At 36.8% G+C, this 21,240-nt stretch overlaps 1 protein-coding gene across 1 annotated transcript; it reads right to left on the minus strand.

The window, feature by feature from the left end:
- Positions 1–411: 411 nt before the first annotated feature.
- Positions 412–21,065, minus strand: pth3r (parathyroid hormone 3 receptor). Its single transcript, XM_060891080.1, has 13 exons — positions 21,009–21,065; positions 14,741–14,846; positions 13,486–13,596; positions 12,830–12,954; positions 12,046–12,140; positions 10,631–10,781; positions 5,191–5,344; positions 4,880–4,940; positions 4,648–4,714; positions 4,426–4,520; positions 2,612–2,753; positions 2,219–2,260; positions 412–1,248 (listed from the first exon to the last, which is right to left on the minus strand). The coding sequence occupies exons 1-13, from the start codon at positions 21,063–21,065 to the stop codon at positions 805–807; spliced, it is 1,650 nt and encodes a 549-aa protein (XP_060747063.1). The 3' UTR covers positions 412–804.
- Between the last annotated feature and the right edge of the window lie 175 nt (positions 21,066–21,240).

The raw sequence follows: 21,240 nt of genomic DNA on the forward strand, positions 1-21,240 counted from the left end.
ATTCTGAGGCAAATGTAGTGGCCTTTCATGCCAGGTTCCAAGCCCTGTTCTAAGACCTCTTCCACACTAAGGCCAAGGTGAAAGCCCCACAAGCCCTGTTTCATGCCAGCGGTGATGTGGCAGCCCCTACGTCTGGTTCCAAGCACTGTTCCAGATCCTGTTCAACCTAACATGGCAGCCTCACAGGCCAGGTTCTGAGCAAGATGGCCTCCCAAGCCCAGTTTTAAGCCCTGTTCCAATACAAAAAAATCAGGATCCAGATGCAAATCTGATATATACATCTAAGAAGACAAAGTTGTAATTTTAAACCAGATATGTCTGCATTTTTGTTGGTGCATATTTGTTTAATTAGCCTTTTTGTTACAATAAATCCTTATTTTACACCTTCAGATCTTAAACATATTTTGTAAAACACAGTGCAAAATTCCAATCCAAATCCCCCAAAAATCCATTTCATTTCCACTTAGTAAAACAAATAAATAAAGAAATTTGGGGTGTTGGTCATGGGGTGGATTATTAAAGGCACAGTATTTACACACACATAGGAATGTTTTCACCCTATCTAGCTTTTAAATTGCTAAATCACAATAAAGCCTATCCCAATTTCTTACTTTCAATGCAGTTGGATATGGCTAATCAACAAATAAATATCTATGACTATATAGATGCTTGTCAGGTCAGTAGTTTTGACTAAAAAAATAATAGAAATATGACATACACATAATAAACAAACATATTCAGTCGCAAAAAGCAGGAATAACCGATAACACCACAGAAGTATTACAATATAGGTGACTAAGTTTATCATAGAATCGTTTCCAGATCTTTCAGCAACACCGAGCTGGAATGATCTTCAGATATGAAGTATAGAGATGGATCTTTCTCTAACCCTTCTTGCATTTCTTGGGTTCCTACAATGTTTTGCCCATTCTGATCATATAGTGTCCCCATGCTGTTGGCACGTCTAAGCTCAGAATGCTGAACTATAGGTAGCATGGTTTCTGCAGTCTCATTAGGTATGTATCCCGGCAAGTTAGCAACGTGCGATTGGCCTCTGACTCCTAAGGACATACCCCGAGCTGGGTTTGGGCCCTGTGCACCAAGGCAGATGCTCTGGTTGGTGGTGTGTGATGTCATGCCACCATAGTAACAGCTCCCGCCCCCGGTGCTGCTGACTACACGTGCCTTTTGCTTGATATCCAGAGCAAGACTACGCCTTAACCACACCTTTTTCACCTCTGCCTGCACCTGTGATCAACACATACAGTTCCAACACTTTTTTAAATATGCTCAAGTCACAGCAGGCTACAATCTACAAGCTAGCAACAAACTAGAGAGAGAAGGGGTTTGCAGTGTTTAGGAATCCCTCTAAAATGCAAGGCGAGGTGGTCTCACTCCACACCTAGCCATTGGTTTATTTAATTAAGTGAAGTGAGAAATAAAACAACTAAAATAGCAAGGGATATCTTCTGTGAACATTCTGCTTATTACAGTAGGCCTAAAGTTACACTGATTTAATTTAATGTTAACCAGGAGCACTGCAAAAAAAAGTACAGATTACAGATATTTTTTATATAGTAAGAATGGTATAGTATTTCCTATTAAAAGTCTTAAATAAGAGTTTTTAATAATTCATTGTAATAATTTAGAAACATCCTCAATTGTCTGAAAGTGACGAAAGTGACGTGATATACGAAAGTGATTGTAAGTATGGTGACCCATACTCACAATTTGTTCTCTGCGTTTAACCCATTCAAAGTGCACACACACAGCAGTGAACACACACACCATGAACACACACCTGGAGCAGTGGGCAGCCATTTATGCTGCGGCACCCGGGGAGCAGTTGGGGGGTTCGGTGCCTTACTCAAGGGCACCTTAGTTGTGGCTCAAACCCACAACTTTAGGGTTAGGACTTAGGCCACGACTTCCCCCTGTGGTTGTGTTGTGTTGAGTTGAGTTCATATACAAAAAACATGTATGGGAAGTGTGTTTGCATTTTATATCTGAATAAGTGTATGAAAATAAATAAATATGAATAAATACCAATAAATATGGCAAAGTGTCAAATAATATAAGAAATGAAATCAGCCTTAACAGTCCAAAACAAGAAAACAGAAAACTTTAAGCTGACGTAAAGCAAATATTTGAGTATGTAAAAAGGCTGCAAAAAGAAACTTTGATTATTTTTAATAATAATAAAAAACATCTGTAGTACCTCTCCATTACAGAAACAGTAGATGAAGGCCACAAAAAAGCCCTAAACAGAAGGAAAAGAAAAGTATCAGACCAAAAAATTTTGAAGCATAAATACAATTTCAGTAAAATTAGTGAAAATTAGTGAAAATTAATTTCAGTAAAATTACAATTTCAGTAAAAACTGATTCACACATGAGCACACGTTTAAATTCACATTACCAAGTAAAGCGTAAAATAGTACCGAAATCTCATTATTGGATTCATGCAGTAAGTTTGACATTAACTCAAGGTGTAAAATCATTGATTGTTTTTTATTTTTTATCTGCTTTGCATATTGGAGCAAAGAAAAATAGAAAATAATAACAGCTTTTTGGAGAGTGTGTAGTGAAGAGTGTAAGGTCATGTTTTTTACCTGCAATGAATTGAAGAATATCTCATAGTGCATCTGTATCTGCCAAAGCAGCCCAGTGACCTCCGTGTAAGGAAGACCCATAAACACCATGTAGTGTACCCCAAAGAGTGGCATCAGCACCAGAGTTGACTTCAGCAGCTTCCTGTAAAAAAGCATAACAACATTGCCTACTTTCACCTTCGGTACTATTTTGCATGTGCAGTATTTCTTACGTTCATGTTGTTTACAATTTTACATGATTCATTTTCATGGATACTGTAGGTAAAGATTTCGTAAGCTGTGTCAGAAGAATACTCTAATAGCCTACTAAATGATAAATAATGTAGATGAAACGCAGTACACCAAATGAGCAGTATGTCTGAAAGCTCTGTATTCATGAAACAGCAGGTGAGAAATTCCTGGGTGACTTGCTGCTTTCACTGAGATTTTTTAGTATGAAAACAGTGTACACTGTCCAATATCATATAGGTAACGGGAATGGAAGAGTTGAGCGTAGGTGCTATAAATGTTAAACCTTGTTGCTTATGAGTAAGTTGTTAACTTGAAGGTTTAAACAAGAACAAAAAACAAAATGAAAGTAACAATGCCAACATGGCAAATGTCCGGATTGTGAGTTCTAGGAACTTAATTGAACGCAGTAGGTGCTGACACATACCTTTCCATTGTTTATTATTTTGTGTAGGTATTTTTTCTTACTGTCACCTGGTTATTATTTTGTATTAGTAAATTGATCTTGGTTAATTTGACTTTGTGTGCTACTTTGTACAAGTCATTTTGTCATGAAGGAGGCACCCATCTCGTCCTCCAACCGCCAACAGAGGGAGCCGTCCCCAGAGTACTAACACTTCCGGACTACACTTCCCATAACCCCTCACTGGGACTGATTGCACCACCACCTGTTATCAATCAGCCACTGACTATATAAACAAACTTGAACTTGACTTCTATGCAAAGTCTTGATTTGCTATGGCTGTCATTCTGAGTGTTTCTAGTATTTCCTGTTTCTAGTTTTTTTGTTCTGTTTCTGTGTTTTGCCTCACGAGTGTTTTCTGCCTGCCCTGACCTTTTGCCTGTTATCCTGACCACGTCTTTGCCTAGCCTACTCTGTTGTATCTGCCGTTGCCGAACCCTGCCTGCTGTTTATGAGTTTGTCTATTAAAAGCTGCAAATGGCTCCTCATTCTCATGACCCTTCATTACACATTTTCCTCATTTTTACTGTTTACAGTTTTGTTTTCATTTTTTTTTTTTACCTTATTCATTATTTGTTGTTGGTATTTTTTTGTATTTCTGATTTTCTTTTTGTATTTATTTCTGACAAGCAGGATCAAAGGCTAGTTAGTGGATTTTTTAAAGTTGTTATACTCTAACAAACCATATACAGAATATCAAATCAGGTTAAAAATCATTAAGTAATAATTCGATTGCTACATTAAAAATAATCAACTTAAATTTGTGGACAAAGTTACACTTTGGTTACAAATTTGGTTTGTCTCTTTTTTATGATGTCACTTCCAGCAAGGCAACATAGTGGACATCTTTGCTCTGTGGTGTTTGCAATGCATTGTGGTATATTTTTAGAAAACGAATGATTTGCAACTGAGAGAGATAGACCTTAAAATATCTGACTCTGTGATTGCTGTCCAGACTACTGAATTAGGGAGCGGATTGAGATGCACCACTCTTGGTCCATTAACTACATTTGAGCTGGATGGGAAATACATTTTTAAATGACTTTTTTTAAAGATTACATCAAACTCTCTCCATCATGGTAATTCTTGTTCAGTGTATGTTTATAGAAGGACCGTGTTTGACCTGTATTGTTGCCTCGGATCCAGTTTTCCTGTGTTAGTCTCCCACAGCTTTGACGCCAAAACTCTGATTATGTTTAGGAAAAGAAAGAAGTTGACCTAGAGAGTAAAATAGTTGAATACAATATTCATACATTGAATTATGAATAATATTCGACAATATTCGACATTGAATTGGGACAGCTACTAAACCAAGACAAATATTATGCAGCAGAGGTTTACTTACAGCAATGGCTGCAAGGATCGGAACTTGAAAAATCCATTTCACATTCCCTGCACTGATATCCCAACATCTAAAAGACCAAAACTGATGTTAATTTATGCAATCTCTTAAATACTCTTCACGTAACTGATACTTTATCGTATCTATGGATATACATTGAGGTGTGTACTTGGAGTGAATGAGCTATTACTATACAGTAGATACAATATCTTCAGCCACGAAATGTAAAACTTACTGTGTATCAGCCAGCGAGGCTCGAACACTGACCCAAATTGAGACAAACACAGCAGGAACACCTACAGCAAAGACAACATGGAAAAAATTTCCTTTTTCAGACTTTCTTCTCTGTGCAATCTATGAACAAAATATAACCAGGCATTTTCATGTTTGGATTGTTTAATGCATGTTTTACGAACTAAAGCATTTTAAGTAAACATTAAATGCTTGTGAAGGGCAAGAGTAACTTAAGGAGCTATAAGGAAATGTAAGTATGTTGTAGATCCTAGCACTGACCATAAAACCAATTAAAAAAAGTGGGTGGCTCACCCCAGCCGATGATGGTCAGAGCCCACAAATAATTTTTATCAGACAGGAAAGCCATGAAGATCAGACTGTGCAGGTACAGGCCCTCAACAAGGATCCAGTAGTGATTTGTCGCCAGGAAATAGTGGAAAAAGGTCACAGCCACTTTACAGCCCACCTGACCTCAAGCCATACAAGCCAAAAATAATAAAAAAGTTAACAAGAAAACAGGTTAGCAAATAATATAAGAATTTGTTGGAGACAATACAAATTCAAACACGTTTTCAATCTTGGTACGTTTACATTTACGGCATTTGGCAGACACCCTTATCCAGATTGACGTATAAAAGTGTTTTTAGGTCTCTTTTGATGAATACATTAACACTGGTTCATTAGGTTACAGACTTAGGATAGCATTAACATAAAACTCTGTTTAGGGATTTTTTTTTGTTTCGTGTTGTTTTACACTTACAACAAACAGGGAAAAAGTGCTAGTTTCTGGAAAAAGTAGGTCTTCACCCATCATTTGAAGATGACTCTAGGGGAAGTCCATTCCACCATCTTGTCTCTTACCCAGAAAGATACTGGGACCAGCTGAGCAGTGCTGGTAGCCATAGAGGTGCAAGGAGTGATAAGATCTTCGAGCTAAGAAGGAGCTGGTCCATTTTTGGCTTTGTAGGCAAGCATCATTGTTTTAAATCCCATGCGTGCAGCTACTGGAAGCCAGTGGAGGAAGTGCAGCAGTGGGGTGGTATGTGAGAACTTCGGCAGGTTGAAAACAAGTTGTGCAGCTGCATTTTGTATCATTTGCAAAGGTAGACCTGCCAGCAGTGAGTTGCAGTAGTCCAGTCTTGAGATGACAAGACACTGAAGTACCCAAGCAGCCTGTGTGGACATACATGGCCAAATCCTTCTGATGTTGTAGAGAATAAATCGACATGAGCGTTCACATTAGCAACAAGCGAGGATAAGTACAATTGATTGTCCATGGTTACCCCAAGGTTGTGAGCTGTGACCAAAGGGGAGATCAGACCATTGTGTAGGAATATTACAAGATCCTGACCTGTTGATGAATCACCTGAGATACAGTGCTTTGCAAAAGTATTCATACCCACTGAACTTTTTCACATTTTGACACGTTACAGCTACAAACAAAAATGTATTTTATTAGGATTTTATGTGATAGACCAACACAAAGTGGCACATAATTGAGAAGTGGAAGGAAAATGATAAATGGTGTCCAATTTTTTTTTTTTTTTTTTTTACAAATGCAATTTTTACATGCATTTGTATTCAGCCCCACTGAGTCAATACTTTGTAGAACCAGCTTTCGCTGCAATTACAGCTGCAAGTCTTTTGGGGTATGTCTCTACCAGATTTGCACATCTAGAGAGTGAAATTGTTGCCCATTCTTCTTTGCAAAATAGCTCAAGCTCAGTCAGATTGGATGGCGAGCGTCTGTGAACGGCGATTTTCAAGTCTTGCCAGAGATTCTCAATTGGATTTAGGTCTGGACTTTGACTGGGTCATTCTAACACATGAATATGCTTTGATCTAAACCACTCCATTGTAGCTCTGGCTGTATGTTTAGGGTCATTGTCTTGCTGGAAGGTGAACCTCTGCCCCAGTCTCAAGTCTTTTGCAGGCTCTAACAGGTTTTCATCTAAGATTGCCTTGTATTTGGCTCCATCCAGCTTCCCTGTCCCTGCTAAAGAAAAGCATCCCCACAACATGATGCTTCTACCACCATGTTTCACAGTGGGGATGGTGTGTTCAGGGTGATGTGCAGTGTTAGGTTTCTGCCACACATAACGTTTTCAATTTTTGCCAAAAAGTTTCATTTTGGTCTCATCTGACCAGAGCACCTTCTTAAACATGCTTGCTGTGTCCCCCACATGGCTTGTCGCAAACTGCAAACGGGATTTCTTTCAACAATGGCTTTCTTCTTGCTACTCTTCCATGAAGACAAGATTTGTGGAGTGAACAACTAATAGTTGTCTTGTGGACAGATTCTCCCACCTGAGCTGTGGATCTCAGCAGCTCCTCCAGAGTTACCATGGGCCTCTTGGCTGCTTCTCTGATTAATTAAAGGTGGACGGCCGTGTCTTGGTAGGCTTGCAGTTGTGCCATTATCTTTCCATTTCCGGATGATGGATTGAACAGTGCTCCGTGAGATGTTCAAGGCATGGGATATTAAATTATAACCTAATTTTTAAACTTCTCCACAACTTTATCCCTGCCCTGTCTGGTGTGTTCTTTGGTCTTCATGATGCTGTTTGTTCACTAATGTTCACTAACACACTTCTGAGGGCTTCAAAGAACAGCTGTATTTATACTGAGTTTAAATTACACACAGGTGCACACTATTTACTAATTAGGTGACTTCTGAAGGCAGTTGGTTTCACTAGATTTTAGTTAGGGGTATCAGAGTAAAGGGGGCTGAATACAAATGCACACCACACTTTTCAGATATTTATTTGTAAAAAAAAAAAAATAGGACATTTTCATTCCACTTCACAAGTATGTGTCTTTCGGTCTATTTCATAAAATCCCAATAAAATACATTTTTCTTTGTAGTTGTAACATGTCAAAATGTGGAAAAGTTCAGTGGGTGTGAATACTTTTGCAAGGCACTGTAAACAGCAGTTCAGTTTTGCTGGGATTGAGTTTCAACTAATGAGCTGTCTGCAAGACATTCTGATATCCGAACAGAAGCTGTGTTATTTGATGGCAGAAAGGAGAATAAAAGTTCATCAGCATAGTGGCATCATCATATCAGTGCTAAGAGAAACCATGCAAGGAAATAACTTCACCAAGATAGTAAGTATACAGGGAGAAAAGGAGATGACCAAGTCTGAGCCCTGTGGAACACCAGTGGAGAGTTTGCGTGGAGCAGATTTCACTCCACTCCATGTTACCCGATATGATCCATCCAGATAGGAAGCAAACAATTCCCATGCTGATCTGCAAATTCCAAGACTCCTGAGGATGGACAAGAGAGTCTTGTGGTTGACCATAACAAATGCCACAAAAAGGTCAAGAAGGATGACAGATGACAGCTTGGCTGATCTAGCAGCATGTAGTTTCTCAGAGCCCTTTTGGATGTCTCTGAGAAACTACATGCTGCTAGATCAGCCAAGCTGTGGAATGTGCTGCTTTTAAGCCAGACTGGATTGGATCTTGGAGGTTGTTCTTTGAGAGATAGACAGACAGATGACTATACACAGAGCCGATCCTGACCTACCTGGGGCCCTAAGCAAAATTCTGCTAAGGGGCCTTCCTACCTGACCCGTGAGCCATGCAAATAATTTGCCACACATTCACACTTGACACCCCTCTGCTCCCTCTACAAACCTCCCTCCTTTTAAAAAAAAAACGTTTGCTCCTGGTAAATATGGAATAGCAGATATCAGAAATTACGTTTTTACTAGTGTACAATGTAATTCCTGATATCAAAAATATGGTTACTACTAGAAATCACACTCTTAATATTTACATTTTAATACAAAAAAATTCTTGATATCAAAAATCCATATCATGTGAATGTATAAAAGCTAAAATGGCTTGTCATACCGTATCACTGTGTTTTATAGTATGCATGAGAGCAATACTTGATCCCTGGTGATTATTATTTACTGAGGGATGTGTATTCATATTGACCTGGCATTATGCCCATTCCAATGTAAATCCATTGGTTACCATATTGCATTAATGTTGTTGTAACCTTGATTAAGAGGCTATAAACATTGTCATTTAGGAGTGCTATGACGCTAATTATTCTACTGGTCCCCACAGATGTTGCTGGAAAGCGCGCGTGTCATTTCGTGCACGATTGCACGTGCATATGAACGCATGTTCACGCGCGGTGCGGTTATCGAGCTGCCGTTTATAAACACCGTTGCCCTTGGGCGTTTATTCACACGAATGTTCACGCAATAAATTGTTGTGTGACAGACAGACAGACCAAGAGATGCACTGGCAGCACTGCACAGCTAATTTAGGTAGTCAGATAGAGACTAGAGACAGAATCACATCAACGTAACTTTACTGTTATTTGCTCTTGCTGTCATCAAACTTGAAGAGAACACAAGTTTACCTGATTGTTGTTCTCGCATTTTACTCTCATTTTGTTTCTTTTTTCTCTTTTCATGGCCAGATGGATAGCTCTGCTTCATATTGTCATCTACACAGTCAGGGCCGGCCCTGGCCAATTTGCTGCCCTAGGCAAGATTTCACCTGGTGCCCCTGGAATCACAGACAATTGTGTTCCATTCATTTTGTTCATAAACTTACACAGAAAAAAACTGCACAGCTTTGTCCTGTTTTTCTTTATTTTGAAAATATTTTGGAAACACACACAGACTATATAAAAAAAACTATATTACGGAGACCTTGCTTTCCTTGCCTTTCTTACAGCAATAAAATATATATAATAAATATATAAATAAAATACTTCTCAGGTAATAAAATATATATACATATATATTAATATAAAAATATATATGTATATATATTAATAAAAATAATAATTTGGGCGCAGGGGCGCCCCTAGTGGTGGGCGGCGCACTTAGCATTTGCCTATTCTGCCTATGTGCAGGGCCGGCCCTGTACACAGTAAACATTAACACGCGCTGTAAAATGAGGCAGGGGAGGCGGGGCCTTGCGTAATTTACGCAACTTGCGTAGTGTGCGTATAGGGCCGATCGGCTCTGACTATACACAATGTGTTCAAGAATTTTTGAAAGAAAAGAGAGAAGTAATACTGGTTACTGATGTCTGATGGATCCAGAGCAGTTTTCTTCAGGATGGGAATACACCTTGCTTGAAGGTTAGTTACATGACCCGGGATGTTAGGGATCCTTTGATGATTGTGGTGATGAAGGGCAGAATTTTGGAGTATAGAGATGGTCTGAAGCATTGTAGTGATACACTGAAGCAGTGTAACAGAGTGGATCCAGTGGGCAGACGGTAAGATTGCAAGGCTGGATAAGTTGTAAAATCTCTTCTGCTGCTACGTTTGAGAAATGTGACAATAAATGACATGTAAATCCTGGCTGTGAAATGTAGGTGCAGTCTGGCAGATTTTCTCAATCTTCTCGTTGTAAAAAGAAGCAAAGTCGTCAGCAGTCAGGGAGGATGAAGCAGATGGAGCAGGGTTGAGTAGTGAAGAGAAGATGTTGTGGAGCTTAAAAGGGTCTTGTGCAGAAGAGTCAAGTTTTTCCTTGTTGGTGCAATGTTTAGAAATTTTAGAAATTAGAAATTTAGAAAAAAAACTTTTTTATGGTTTTACATGGGTAATATTTTGTTACTGCTTGCATCGTGTTGTGTACTGCTCAGTTAAATAGCCTAATAGAATCAGAATCTACAGATCATTGCAAATTTTCTATTATTTATTTGCAAATTTTTCTTCATATGCATTTGGATCAGTTACTTATTGTTACTTATAATCATTGTGTGTATGTACCATCTGAGCCTGGATTCCCACTTCTCCATACTCTGCTTTAGTGTCTTCCTCTGAGTAGAGAACAGCGTCCTTAACGAAGATGCTGACTGCCCGGCATATGAAGGAGGTAAACAGGTGGGTGTGGATGTAGTTACGAGTGCAGTGTAAACGTCTGCAACAAAAGTTAGACGTGTGTGTTTAAAAAGTGCACATGTTGCTGGTGCTCCAGGCTATCCTGTGAAATGAACTGCTGCTTACATCTTTAAATTAAAAATAATCCTAAATTTGCACCCACATGGCAAATATATATCATGGCCAAATGTAATAAACTATTTTAGTCTTGTTTGTTGTTTGGCTTTACAACTTATTACTTTTTCTTCCATCTCAAATATGATAATGGTTTACCATTTGGCCTGGATAATTTTGTTCTGTTTTATTTCTATTCATATTGCTTATATATTGATTTGTTTATACATCTACATGGGGAACTCTATGTTTGAACCTTTGCATTGTTTATCCTTTTTTGTTAATTCTCCTGTTTGGTGTGAGTCATTTGTGTTTTTTTTACCTTCTAATCTGTTTCTTGTGTCAGTTCTGAGACTTCATCACACCAGATTGCCCTAATTGCCTATATTAAACTAATTTATTGTTTGGTGTGTATATAATTTCATCCATATTTCTCATTAGAAGTCTGACATTCTTGTTACTACAGCTCATTCAGTTATCATCTTACATGGTCCATTCTTGTTATTTCAGCCTAATGTCTCATTTGATGTTGGTCAATTTTGTTATTTCTGCCCGAGTCATTCTTATTATTTTAGCCTTGTTCAGAATTGATATGGGACATTCTGGTCATCATGGGTGCTTCTGCTTTGTTTAACATTTAACAATGGTCATTCTTATTATTTCAGGCTCAATTCTCATTTGACAGTCATTCTGTCTTGTTTATCATTTAGCAAATTTTTACCTCATTCATTATTTAGCATGAGTAAAAATACTGGCCTTGATGCCCGATGACGCCTGAGATAGGCACAGGCTCTCTGTGACCCGAGGTAGTTCGGATAAGCGGTAGAAAATGAATGAATGAATGAATGAATAAAAATACTGAAAAGAGGACAGGTTTTTAGAAAAAAAAAAGGATTCTAATAGGAGAGGATTTTTGTTTGTGTTAGAAGTAAAAACGTGCACTGAAACACATTTTTGATGTTTATGGTAATGTAGGGTTAGTGTTTCATGTTTCATTGTCAGATTTCATATTATATACTGTATACACTGTCATATTTCTACAGAATATGAGATCCTTTGGTGTAAATATAACAATCTTAAAAATAGCAATCTTTAAATGACATTGGTTTTTTATCAGTGGAAAAGGATGATTGTACAAGAAAACTTTAAAAATGTGGGAAAAATCAGAAAAGGTTATGTGCTAAACTTACTTAAAGTAGCAGAGGATGAAGACGGCCACCAGTAACGAGGTCAAAGAGATGGAATAGCCCGTAGTGTACATTACGTGAAGCCGCCTGAACACCTCCTGATGATGAATAAACATGCAGTGTAAGTTTAAATGATGTTAAATCATACCAAGATTGTTAACTTCTTTTGTTAACTGACTTTTAATTGATTTGTTTGTATATAAGAACTCATTTTTTATTTTGTGTTTTGTATTTTCATCTCTGCCCTGCGATGGGTTGGCACTCCGTCCAGGGTGTATCCTGCCTTGATGCCCGATGATGCCTGAGATAGGCACAGGCTCCCCGTGACCCGAGGTAGTTCGGATAAGCGGTAGAAGATGAATGAATGAATATATATATATATATATATATATTTTTTTTTTTTTTTTTTTTTTTTTTTTAAAGATATATAGAATGTAACATTGTGGGCGTTATTATATCAGTATTATAGCACAGCACTGTTGAGTTCTGTATACTGATTTTGATTAATTTTATATAACAGCAGCTCTGACCATTGTGAAGCTGTTTCCATAGTAACTATTCATTTACAGGGAATCCGGAATTATGAGCTTAATTACAATAATAGGTTTGATTTTTCTTATATATTAGCTCATTAATTCCACAAAGTGCTTCCTTTCATAAACTTTAATTTAAGTCATTTTTACCATTGTACTGTATATTCTTTTGTGTGTTGTCTGAAATTCAGTGAAACATAAATAACCTAAAAACACACACAAACACACAAATACACATACACACAAACACAGACCTCCTCTTGCTTGCCATGGTTAGACTGCAGCTTGGTTGTGCACTCAGTGTAATCAGCCCAAGTACGGTTGATGGTGGAAACCTGCTCCCAGTTCCCCAAAGCATCACAGTTACGGTACGCATGACCTGAACAAATCATAATTTGTGGGTTTTTTCAAAAATGACATTAAAAATATATATTTTTTAAATAAATAAATAAATAATATGACTATATTGCAACTCATACATTATAAAACAAGAATTGTCTTACATGTTAAAGCTCCCAAAGAAAAGAAAAATCCACACAGAAACTTTTGGATAGAAATTATTATAATAAGAATGTATGTATCTATGTAATTCATTTAAAAAAAAACAGGACTTAAAAAAAAGTAATACAATATAAATTATAGATAAAATGTAGACAATGAACACAGTAGTGAACAAAACTGACAGTCCGACAATAACCTTGCTAGCTGAGTGTGCTTAAATAAAGAAAAAAACTCTTAGAACAAGACACTGAATGTACAGTACAGAGGAGGTAAAGGTTAATGGCAAAAATATTATGTTGGTGGACAGAACATCTTTTAGCATGTAATGTGGCAAAATAGAGATTTCTCACATAGCTAAATGCAACTAAAATAAAGAAAAGTTTATGTATGATTTGTCAGATATACAGACCTTTGTGGTCAAAATCATAAACATACTCGGGGCAAGGCATAGCTAAAAGCTGACTGCGCTTCCCTTTAGGCCAGCAGATGATTCCATCCCACTCTGGCATGCAGTCACCTTCTAAGGAAAAAAAAAGAAATCAGATAAGTAATTAAAAGTATTATTGCTTCCATGTGTTCTTTGCACTTTTAATACACAACAGTTATTTCCTAAAACAACAGAATTAGATTTTAGATTTTTTAGTTACATGTAGTACATCTTGAGGTGTTATATTCCTTTTATGAAATAGTACGTTACCAATGATTACACTATTATTTTTAATTAAAATATGACATTTGTTACATTTATTGTTGTGGATTTTTTTTTTATAATAGCAGTTCTGACAGCAGTGCAGCTGCAAAGCACAATAAAGGTTTATATTAATGCCCTCCTTGTAATATGTTATCGTTTTAGCTTGTCACGTTACAGACAAAGTCCAAAGTGTAAACCCTTTTGTCCTGAAAATTTCTGAAAAGTTAAAGCTTTACCTCTGAATGTTACAAAGCGGTGACACTGAAAACTTTTCCAATAAATTGTTAATAAACATCTAAATATTTTTAAAATTGTGTCATGTTGGTTAGCCAAGTCCCTCTAAATGAGTTAAAAGTTAATATGAATAGAAACCAGTGATTTGCAGCTGTACTACTGTCAGAGCTGCTGTTATAGAAAATAAATCAACATCAATCAGAATTCAAAATTCAACAGAACTCTGGTAATCAAAATGTACAACAACAACAACAACAACAACAACAACACAAGCACAATTACTCTCAGTAATCAGCATCTCTCAGTGGGAATAATGCGATGAGACTGCATGCACATTCACATAACGCAAGATCAATACAGAAATAAATCGGATCCGAGATAAGCTCGCAAACCTGGGACTTTTTATCGTTTCATTTACTAGATTTATGGATGTTGTTGTGTGCAGGAAATTGGATCAGAAGAGCTTTGGAAAAAGACAGGTGCTACATCAGTGTGTTTACAACACCTAAATTAATTTCACTGATGAATAAAAGCACCCTGAAGCAAAAGAAAAGGGCTTTTTTTTTGGCTATGATCTGAAAACAGCTCCAGGAGAGGAATAGGAATAAATTGTGGAATGTCAAAGGGTATATGTTTATAAAATTGCGGGTTTGTCCCTTTATTATTTTATTCTTGAATATTATGAGTGCATAAATCCAGCCAATTCTGAATATTGTTTGAAATTTCATCGACAACATACCTCGTACTGTCCTCAGCTGTCCAAGGATTCTTCTCTCACATCTCGTCCTTGCACGAATCAGGAGGAAGATTTGCTCATCACGAGTAATGACGTCATCAGAGTCAATCTGTGACAGGAGTTTATATAAACAAAATAGAGTCAGAAGTCTTTGCTTCTGATGGCTTGAGATATATTTTCACCAAACTCTTACAAATTTAATGAATTAAATGAATTTAAACTAATTTAAATGATGTTTTTCATTTTAACTCAAAACATTAAAAGCATATTAAATGTATAGTTGGTGCAAACAAAATAAAGATTTAATGACATCATTTTAATATTTAATAAATAATTTTGGAGTTATCAACTGTTGATTGACTGAGCATGACAAATAAAAAATAAAAAATAAAATGCAAATGATTAATGCTAAATAATTTTAAAAAAGTCATATTATTGTATTTGCAAATGATTGAAACCAAATTTGTAGTGATTGGTGTGATCATTACAACCTGAAACAACCAGTGCTTAAAGATTTTGGGTTTTATTTATTTATTTATTTATTTTTACAGATTTTATTACATTTTTCCCATAGTAAGGGATTCTATATACTGTATATACAACTTCATATCAAGTGAGTTCCTAGGGACTCAGATTAAACGAAAAAGAAACAAATGCTATTTATGTCAAATATTTCTTAGATGAGCTAAGAATTTTGTCACGAATAAGTAATCGTTTGTAAGTTATCAGTGAGACTTAAAACATATTGTGTGTGGTTTATTTTTTGATCATTGTTTAATAAAGGCTGACAATAGTTCTGCCAGACACTGAAATCACTTGTCAGCACTTCATCATCAGTGGCTTTCAGTCTGTCTGGAAGAAACCTTGGCCTGATCTGTTGCCTCTAGCTGTTCTGAAATACTTTCACCATACCGCGATATGTGACAGTCCTGCTTTAACCTTTTTGTGTTGTCTCACTCTCTCAATCCCTCTTTCCATGTCTCTCTTTCTTTAGACGCTAATCTATCTTTATCACTTTTTTGTGCTGGAAAAGGTGGAGTGTTGAACACAAGAGGCTTTGTGCCTGAAATACATTTCACAACCGCTAAGCAAAAGTAACAGAGGCAAGCTGTGTGTGTGTGTGTCTGTGTGTGTGATATAGATATACACATATGTGCATTAACCTTTCCTACATATAGGAAAGGAATCATGTTTTAGACTGGCTGAGTGACTGAGTGACTCACCTTAACTCAATTAAACAGTCTTTCACCTACTGAAAAAGTTACTTAAGGGAGACATTCCCTAAAACCAATAACTGATAAAGCCTCGAAAAGCATCACAATTGAAGACTGCAACAGTTTGGAATTAACAGGGGCTTAGTGAAGATATTGTAAGCAATAAACATGCAAAGAAATATTATAATACTCCAATATTATTGTATAAAATTATCTCCATTATTAAATGTCTTCAGTGTATAGAAAAAAAACAACAGAATTGACATTGGCATTCCAAAATAGACTGAAGGTGTATACTCACTCACTCATTTCTCACTCATTTTTTACCGCTTATCCGATGAAGGTGTATATAATATATTAAAAAGATAAGAGAAACCAGAGGGCAAGACAAACATTTGGAATTTACAGTAAACGCTAGCATAAGAGCACAACCTTTATCTTAATGAGTGTTGTTTATAAAGATCATGGACATATCTCAGCAGTTCAACAAGTCAGAACCATGTTTGTTCCTGTACTGACTCATGTGTTTCAGCTCCTTGGATCATTAGCCATCCTAAATCAGTCTGCCTTCATTTACAATGTTTAGTGACATTATTATCTGTGATTCATTTCAACCATTCAAGCCTAGCAAGCCTAAATGGATGAAAATAGCATCTTAGTGTCTCAGCAGATTGGGTCTGTGTTTGTTTTATTGCTTACAAACAAAATTAGCAATACCGATGTACATAAATTATACTGAAGGACTGATATTTGCATTTGACATATCCTTTGTACAAGGCAGTGGTACACTCCACAATTCAAAAGATTTGAGAGAGTGCATGAACACTTAATCATCTTAGTGTAACACAGAGTCGGTTCAACTTAGGGGATATAAATCTATCCGGTTACTGGAGAGGTGCACTGGAGAGGCAGCAGCAAGACAAACCCCAAAAAAGGATTGGTTTAAAAAGTGGTTCAAAAGTGGTGGCCACAGACAACTGCTATCTCCTTATCCTTAGTGACTGCTTTGTCTCCAGTTTTGTATTTTGTTAGACTCCTTGTCACTACTTGTAGCATGAGGCAGTACCTGCAACCCAATCAGTTGCACAATACATCTTCTCCAGTATGGCACATCCATACATTCCATCACAAGGAGGTTTAGTGTCTCCCAGCTTCAAAGGCATTAATGAGATACCAGTGGACAGGCCATTACAGATGGAGAACTGAACAGAGCTGTTATATGGTAGGACTGGTATCTGATTCTTTTTTCTGTGATGAGGAACAGGTGGAGCACTGCCAGAGGTACAAAATGACCACCAGTAAGTGTGCATATTTCTGACCAAACTGTCAGAAGCAGACTCCATGTGGGTGGCATGATGGCCTGACATCAGCTAGTAGTATCTGTGCTTACGGCCAGCACCAGGAACCTCAACTGGCATTTGGTAGAGAAGCCTAGTATTGGCAGGACCACCATTGGCCCCTGTTCAGGCGCTCAGTGCAGGTTCACACTGAGCACCTGATAGATGTGAAAGAGTCTGGAGATGCCATGAGAAGCATTATGCAGCCTCCAATCATCCTGTATAACCAGTTTGGCAGTGTGTCAGTGGTGGTCTGAAGAGGAATATACTTGGAGGGCCACACAGATCTCCATGTGCTAGCCAACAATACCTTACTGTTGTTAGGTACCAGAAATAAATCCTGAGAACCAATAACAAGATTTTACACTGGTGCAATAGGCACTGGGTTCCTCCTGGTGCATGACAATGCCCGGCCTCATGTGGCTAGAGTTTGTAGGCAATTTTAGTCATGATTTTAGTCACCTGATTTCAGTTGACAACTTCTGGGACATTATGTATTGGAGCGTCCAAAGCTAAGTGGAAAAAAGACTTTCCAGAAGCTTGCTGATGCCTTGATCCAGGTCTTAGGAACCATCTCATTAGGAGCATTTCAAGACATTGTTGGGAACATGCTGACATACTGAAATACTGACTTATAAGAGTTTATATGGTGAAATTCATGCAAGTTTCACCAGCCTGTAAGTTCTTTAATTTTACTTTGATTTTCGTTGTGATTTTGAATCCAGACCTCAGTGGGTTGATTATTTTGGTTACCAATGACCATTGTCACATCATTTTGTTAGTTGAGTGTAGTATAAGTGATGACTTACAAAGAAGACAACCATCTCAAATGATTACAAGTTTATTACCTACACTGCTGTGTTTCTTGTTTTGAACCAGGCCATTGACTAAAGTCATTGTAGCGTCACAAATTACATGTATATGTAAAGCATGAAATTGCTTTCGATTGACATAGGGAGCTTCATTTTGACTAATCACCACAACAGCAACATGAGTGCAGTCAGTTGCATTGATTGGTAATTACTACAAGCCCAATAACAAGTAACTAATTTTTTCAGGGAGGTGAATCAACATTGATATCAACATTGACATAATTTCCCATAAGCTCTAAGATCTGTTCTATCTCAATTTCACACCTGTGTTAAAAACAATGAGAATGAACACCAATGATGCATGAACCCTACCAATCACCTTCAGTGGGAAAGTATAAAATAAACTATAAAAATATCAATATTACCCAAAGTTAATTATCTCTTCTCAGTGAAATCAATTCAACCCTTCATCAACTGGCTTTATTTCATTAGACTCTGTCAAACAATTTCCACTAGAAAAACAACAAACTAAAAATCCTAAGAAAAGGAAACCTTAATGAAATTGATCAAACACAGAAGCAGAACAAACCTTGGTTAGAAATACAAACGATTTCTTTATCTGACCTGCAGTTTCATGGTTAAAAAAACATCACTGCTTAACCCATAATCTTAAAAACTCTTCATGGAAATGATCTAAAATGAAAGTTTAGCACATTCAATGTCTACTATGGACCACAAAAAACATCTACTAAAGAACTAACTAAACGTATAGTAAAGGACAGACTAAATGTTTACCAAAGTCTAGACTAAACATCTTCTATAGACCAGACTAAATTTCTAATGCTAAACAGAATAGAAGTCTACTAATGGACACACTAGTCATTTACTAACAGAGCAGAATAAATCCAATGTTATCTAATGGTCAAATTAAAGGCCAGACAAAATGGCTCTTTATGTAGAGACTAAATGATTGAATGAATGCAGGGGTATTAGAGACTACTATACAGTGTAACAAAATCATTCGCTATGTCGTTATTCTAATTTGCACTTTATTACTCAAGATCAATTTGAATCTTGAGGTTATGATGAAAGTTGGAGTAATTGAGTGATTTTCTGCTCCACTGAACAGAAACGATATTCACATACATGCTGACAGCAAGAAAAAAATTAAATAAGGCCCTCGTAGCAGCCACAAGAAATGTTTTAGATCACTAGCATGGGTTTCATGCTGGATTGCTATCATCGCTTCCACACTGGACCAACATCAAACCAGGAAGACAAATGCGATGGCATAATAAAAAACAGATTCTGCTTGTAAGTATTTATTGATATATACTGTATGTATATTAATGCTGAATAGCAAAATCCTGTTTTTATAAATAGCGCTACCCTTAAATACACTGAGGCTTTATAAGAGGTGAGATGATAAATCTGAGCCATTTAAAAAAAACATAGTGTTGATGCAAGTAAAATTTATTAATTGCATGCTGAAAGTAACTTCGGTATATGAAATGTTTATATTGATCCAGCTAAAGGAGTGAGTATGTTTCCACCAAATAAAGAATAAAAAATAAGCATTTATCTCATATTAAGTTTTTCACATTCATGAGCATCTTATAATAATAATAATAATAATAATAATAATAATAATAATAATAATAATAATAATAATAATAATAAATGTTTATTTAGAACAGTAATTAACACAAAAATAATTTGAAAATAATGTAGAAATAAAAAAAGAATGCAGGGTTTAAGAATAAATCGGAAGCTCGGCCCAGCTTAAATCACTGCAATATTGTGTTGTTTTTTTATTTTACGGGAAATGTGTTTCGGTGGACAGCAAAACCTGTGTGAAAACCTCCATACAAGCATACAGATTTCTACTGATGCACACCTTCAGTGGTATTCTATGACAGATTCATGTACACTGTGTTTTAAGAGGTGCATAGATAAATTATTTGAGTGTACAGTATGAGCATATGGATTTTATCTTCTAATCTTTACACATCTCAAAGGATTATCCATATAACAACTGAGAGATCTCTCTCTACAGGGCTGAAGCACATATCCAACTGAAAAGGTAATGATCATAAATCACATATAAACATAGTACAACTAGTCGGACTCGCAGAATGCTCGGAGTGGAAGTAGGTGTCAGTAGCATAGGCCATAACAGATTTTTCCAACTTTGTCATTTGTAAATACTGAATTTAAATTATATGTATATTGTATGTTTCTGGAAATACAAACACGATGTTTTTTGAAAAATACTTGTGATGCACTCACTCAAGCCAAGTAGCAAAAATGTTAAATTTGTCTGTAATAATGAGACTCACATTAAGGAAAAAAGCATGTAGCTGTGTTATATACGTCACAGCTGTGGTTCCTCTGGTTTAGTTAAAATATAATGTCCTTTATGTGTGTGTTTGTCATTTATTTTGATTTTCTTTACTTTTACTATTATTTCCTTGCTCTCTCTGTGTCAATCTCTCTCTTTGTTTCTCACGTTCTCTTGCCTTCATTCAACTATTCTCTCTCTTTTTGTCTCTCTCTCCCTCTCTCTTTCTGTCTCTCTCTGTCATTCTCTGTGTTTGTTTCTCTCTCATATTTGTCTGTCTTTGCCATTTTCTCTTATTTATGTGTATTTATCTTTATTTTGTATTTTTTCTAAACAAAAAAAATTAAATATCACAGTTTCAACTTGAAGCTGATATTCATAGGTAATGAAAATCTAAACCATGTCCTTTACAGAAAACTTTACATGTGATTAGTCACAAGTCTCACTTCACAAATGTATAAATAAATCTGGATTTCAGACAAGTAGCACTGTGTGTTTTCATTATTCTGTGTGAAATCTACTGCGTTTGGCTGCTACACTGAAGTGAGCGAAATGTCAGTTACTCACCAGCGCCTTCGCTACAGTTAACACACTGAAGAGCAAGAATGCTGTAGAAAGCTCCATCAGTTCCATGCTTCACGGTGGTTCAGCCTCGCCTGGTTTGCCGGCTGAAGAACATTTCCTTGCTGAGGTTGGTGCGGTGTACTCCAGGTGCTCAGACGTGATCTTCCATCATGAAGCCATGGCCAGACGCAGTATGGATGATTCTGCTCGAGTCTTGAGTTCTTCTGTGTTCTCG

The sequence above is a fragment of the Tachysurus vachellii genome, chromosome 2 (genome assembly GCF_030014155.1).
Source record: "Tachysurus vachellii isolate PV-2020 chromosome 2, HZAU_Pvac_v1, whole genome shotgun sequence".
Classification (NCBI taxonomy): Eukaryota; Metazoa; Chordata; class Actinopteri; order Siluriformes; family Bagridae; genus Tachysurus; species Tachysurus vachellii.

Excerpts from the sequence above, each read along its gene's own strand:
- pth3r (XM_060891080.1), bottom strand. The coding sequence starts at position 21,065 with ATGGAGCTTTCTACAGCATTCTTGCTCTTCAGTGTGTTAACTGTAGCG. Across the intron at positions 14,847-21,008 it reads TAACTGTAGCGAAGGCGCTG|ATTGACTCTGATGACGTCAT; the intron begins GTGAGTAACTGA and ends CTCCTGTCACAG. Across the intron at positions 12,141-12,829 it reads ACCATGGCAAGCAAGAGGAG|GAGGTGTTCAGGCGGCTTCA; the intron begins GTCTGTGTTTGT and ends ATTCATCATCAG.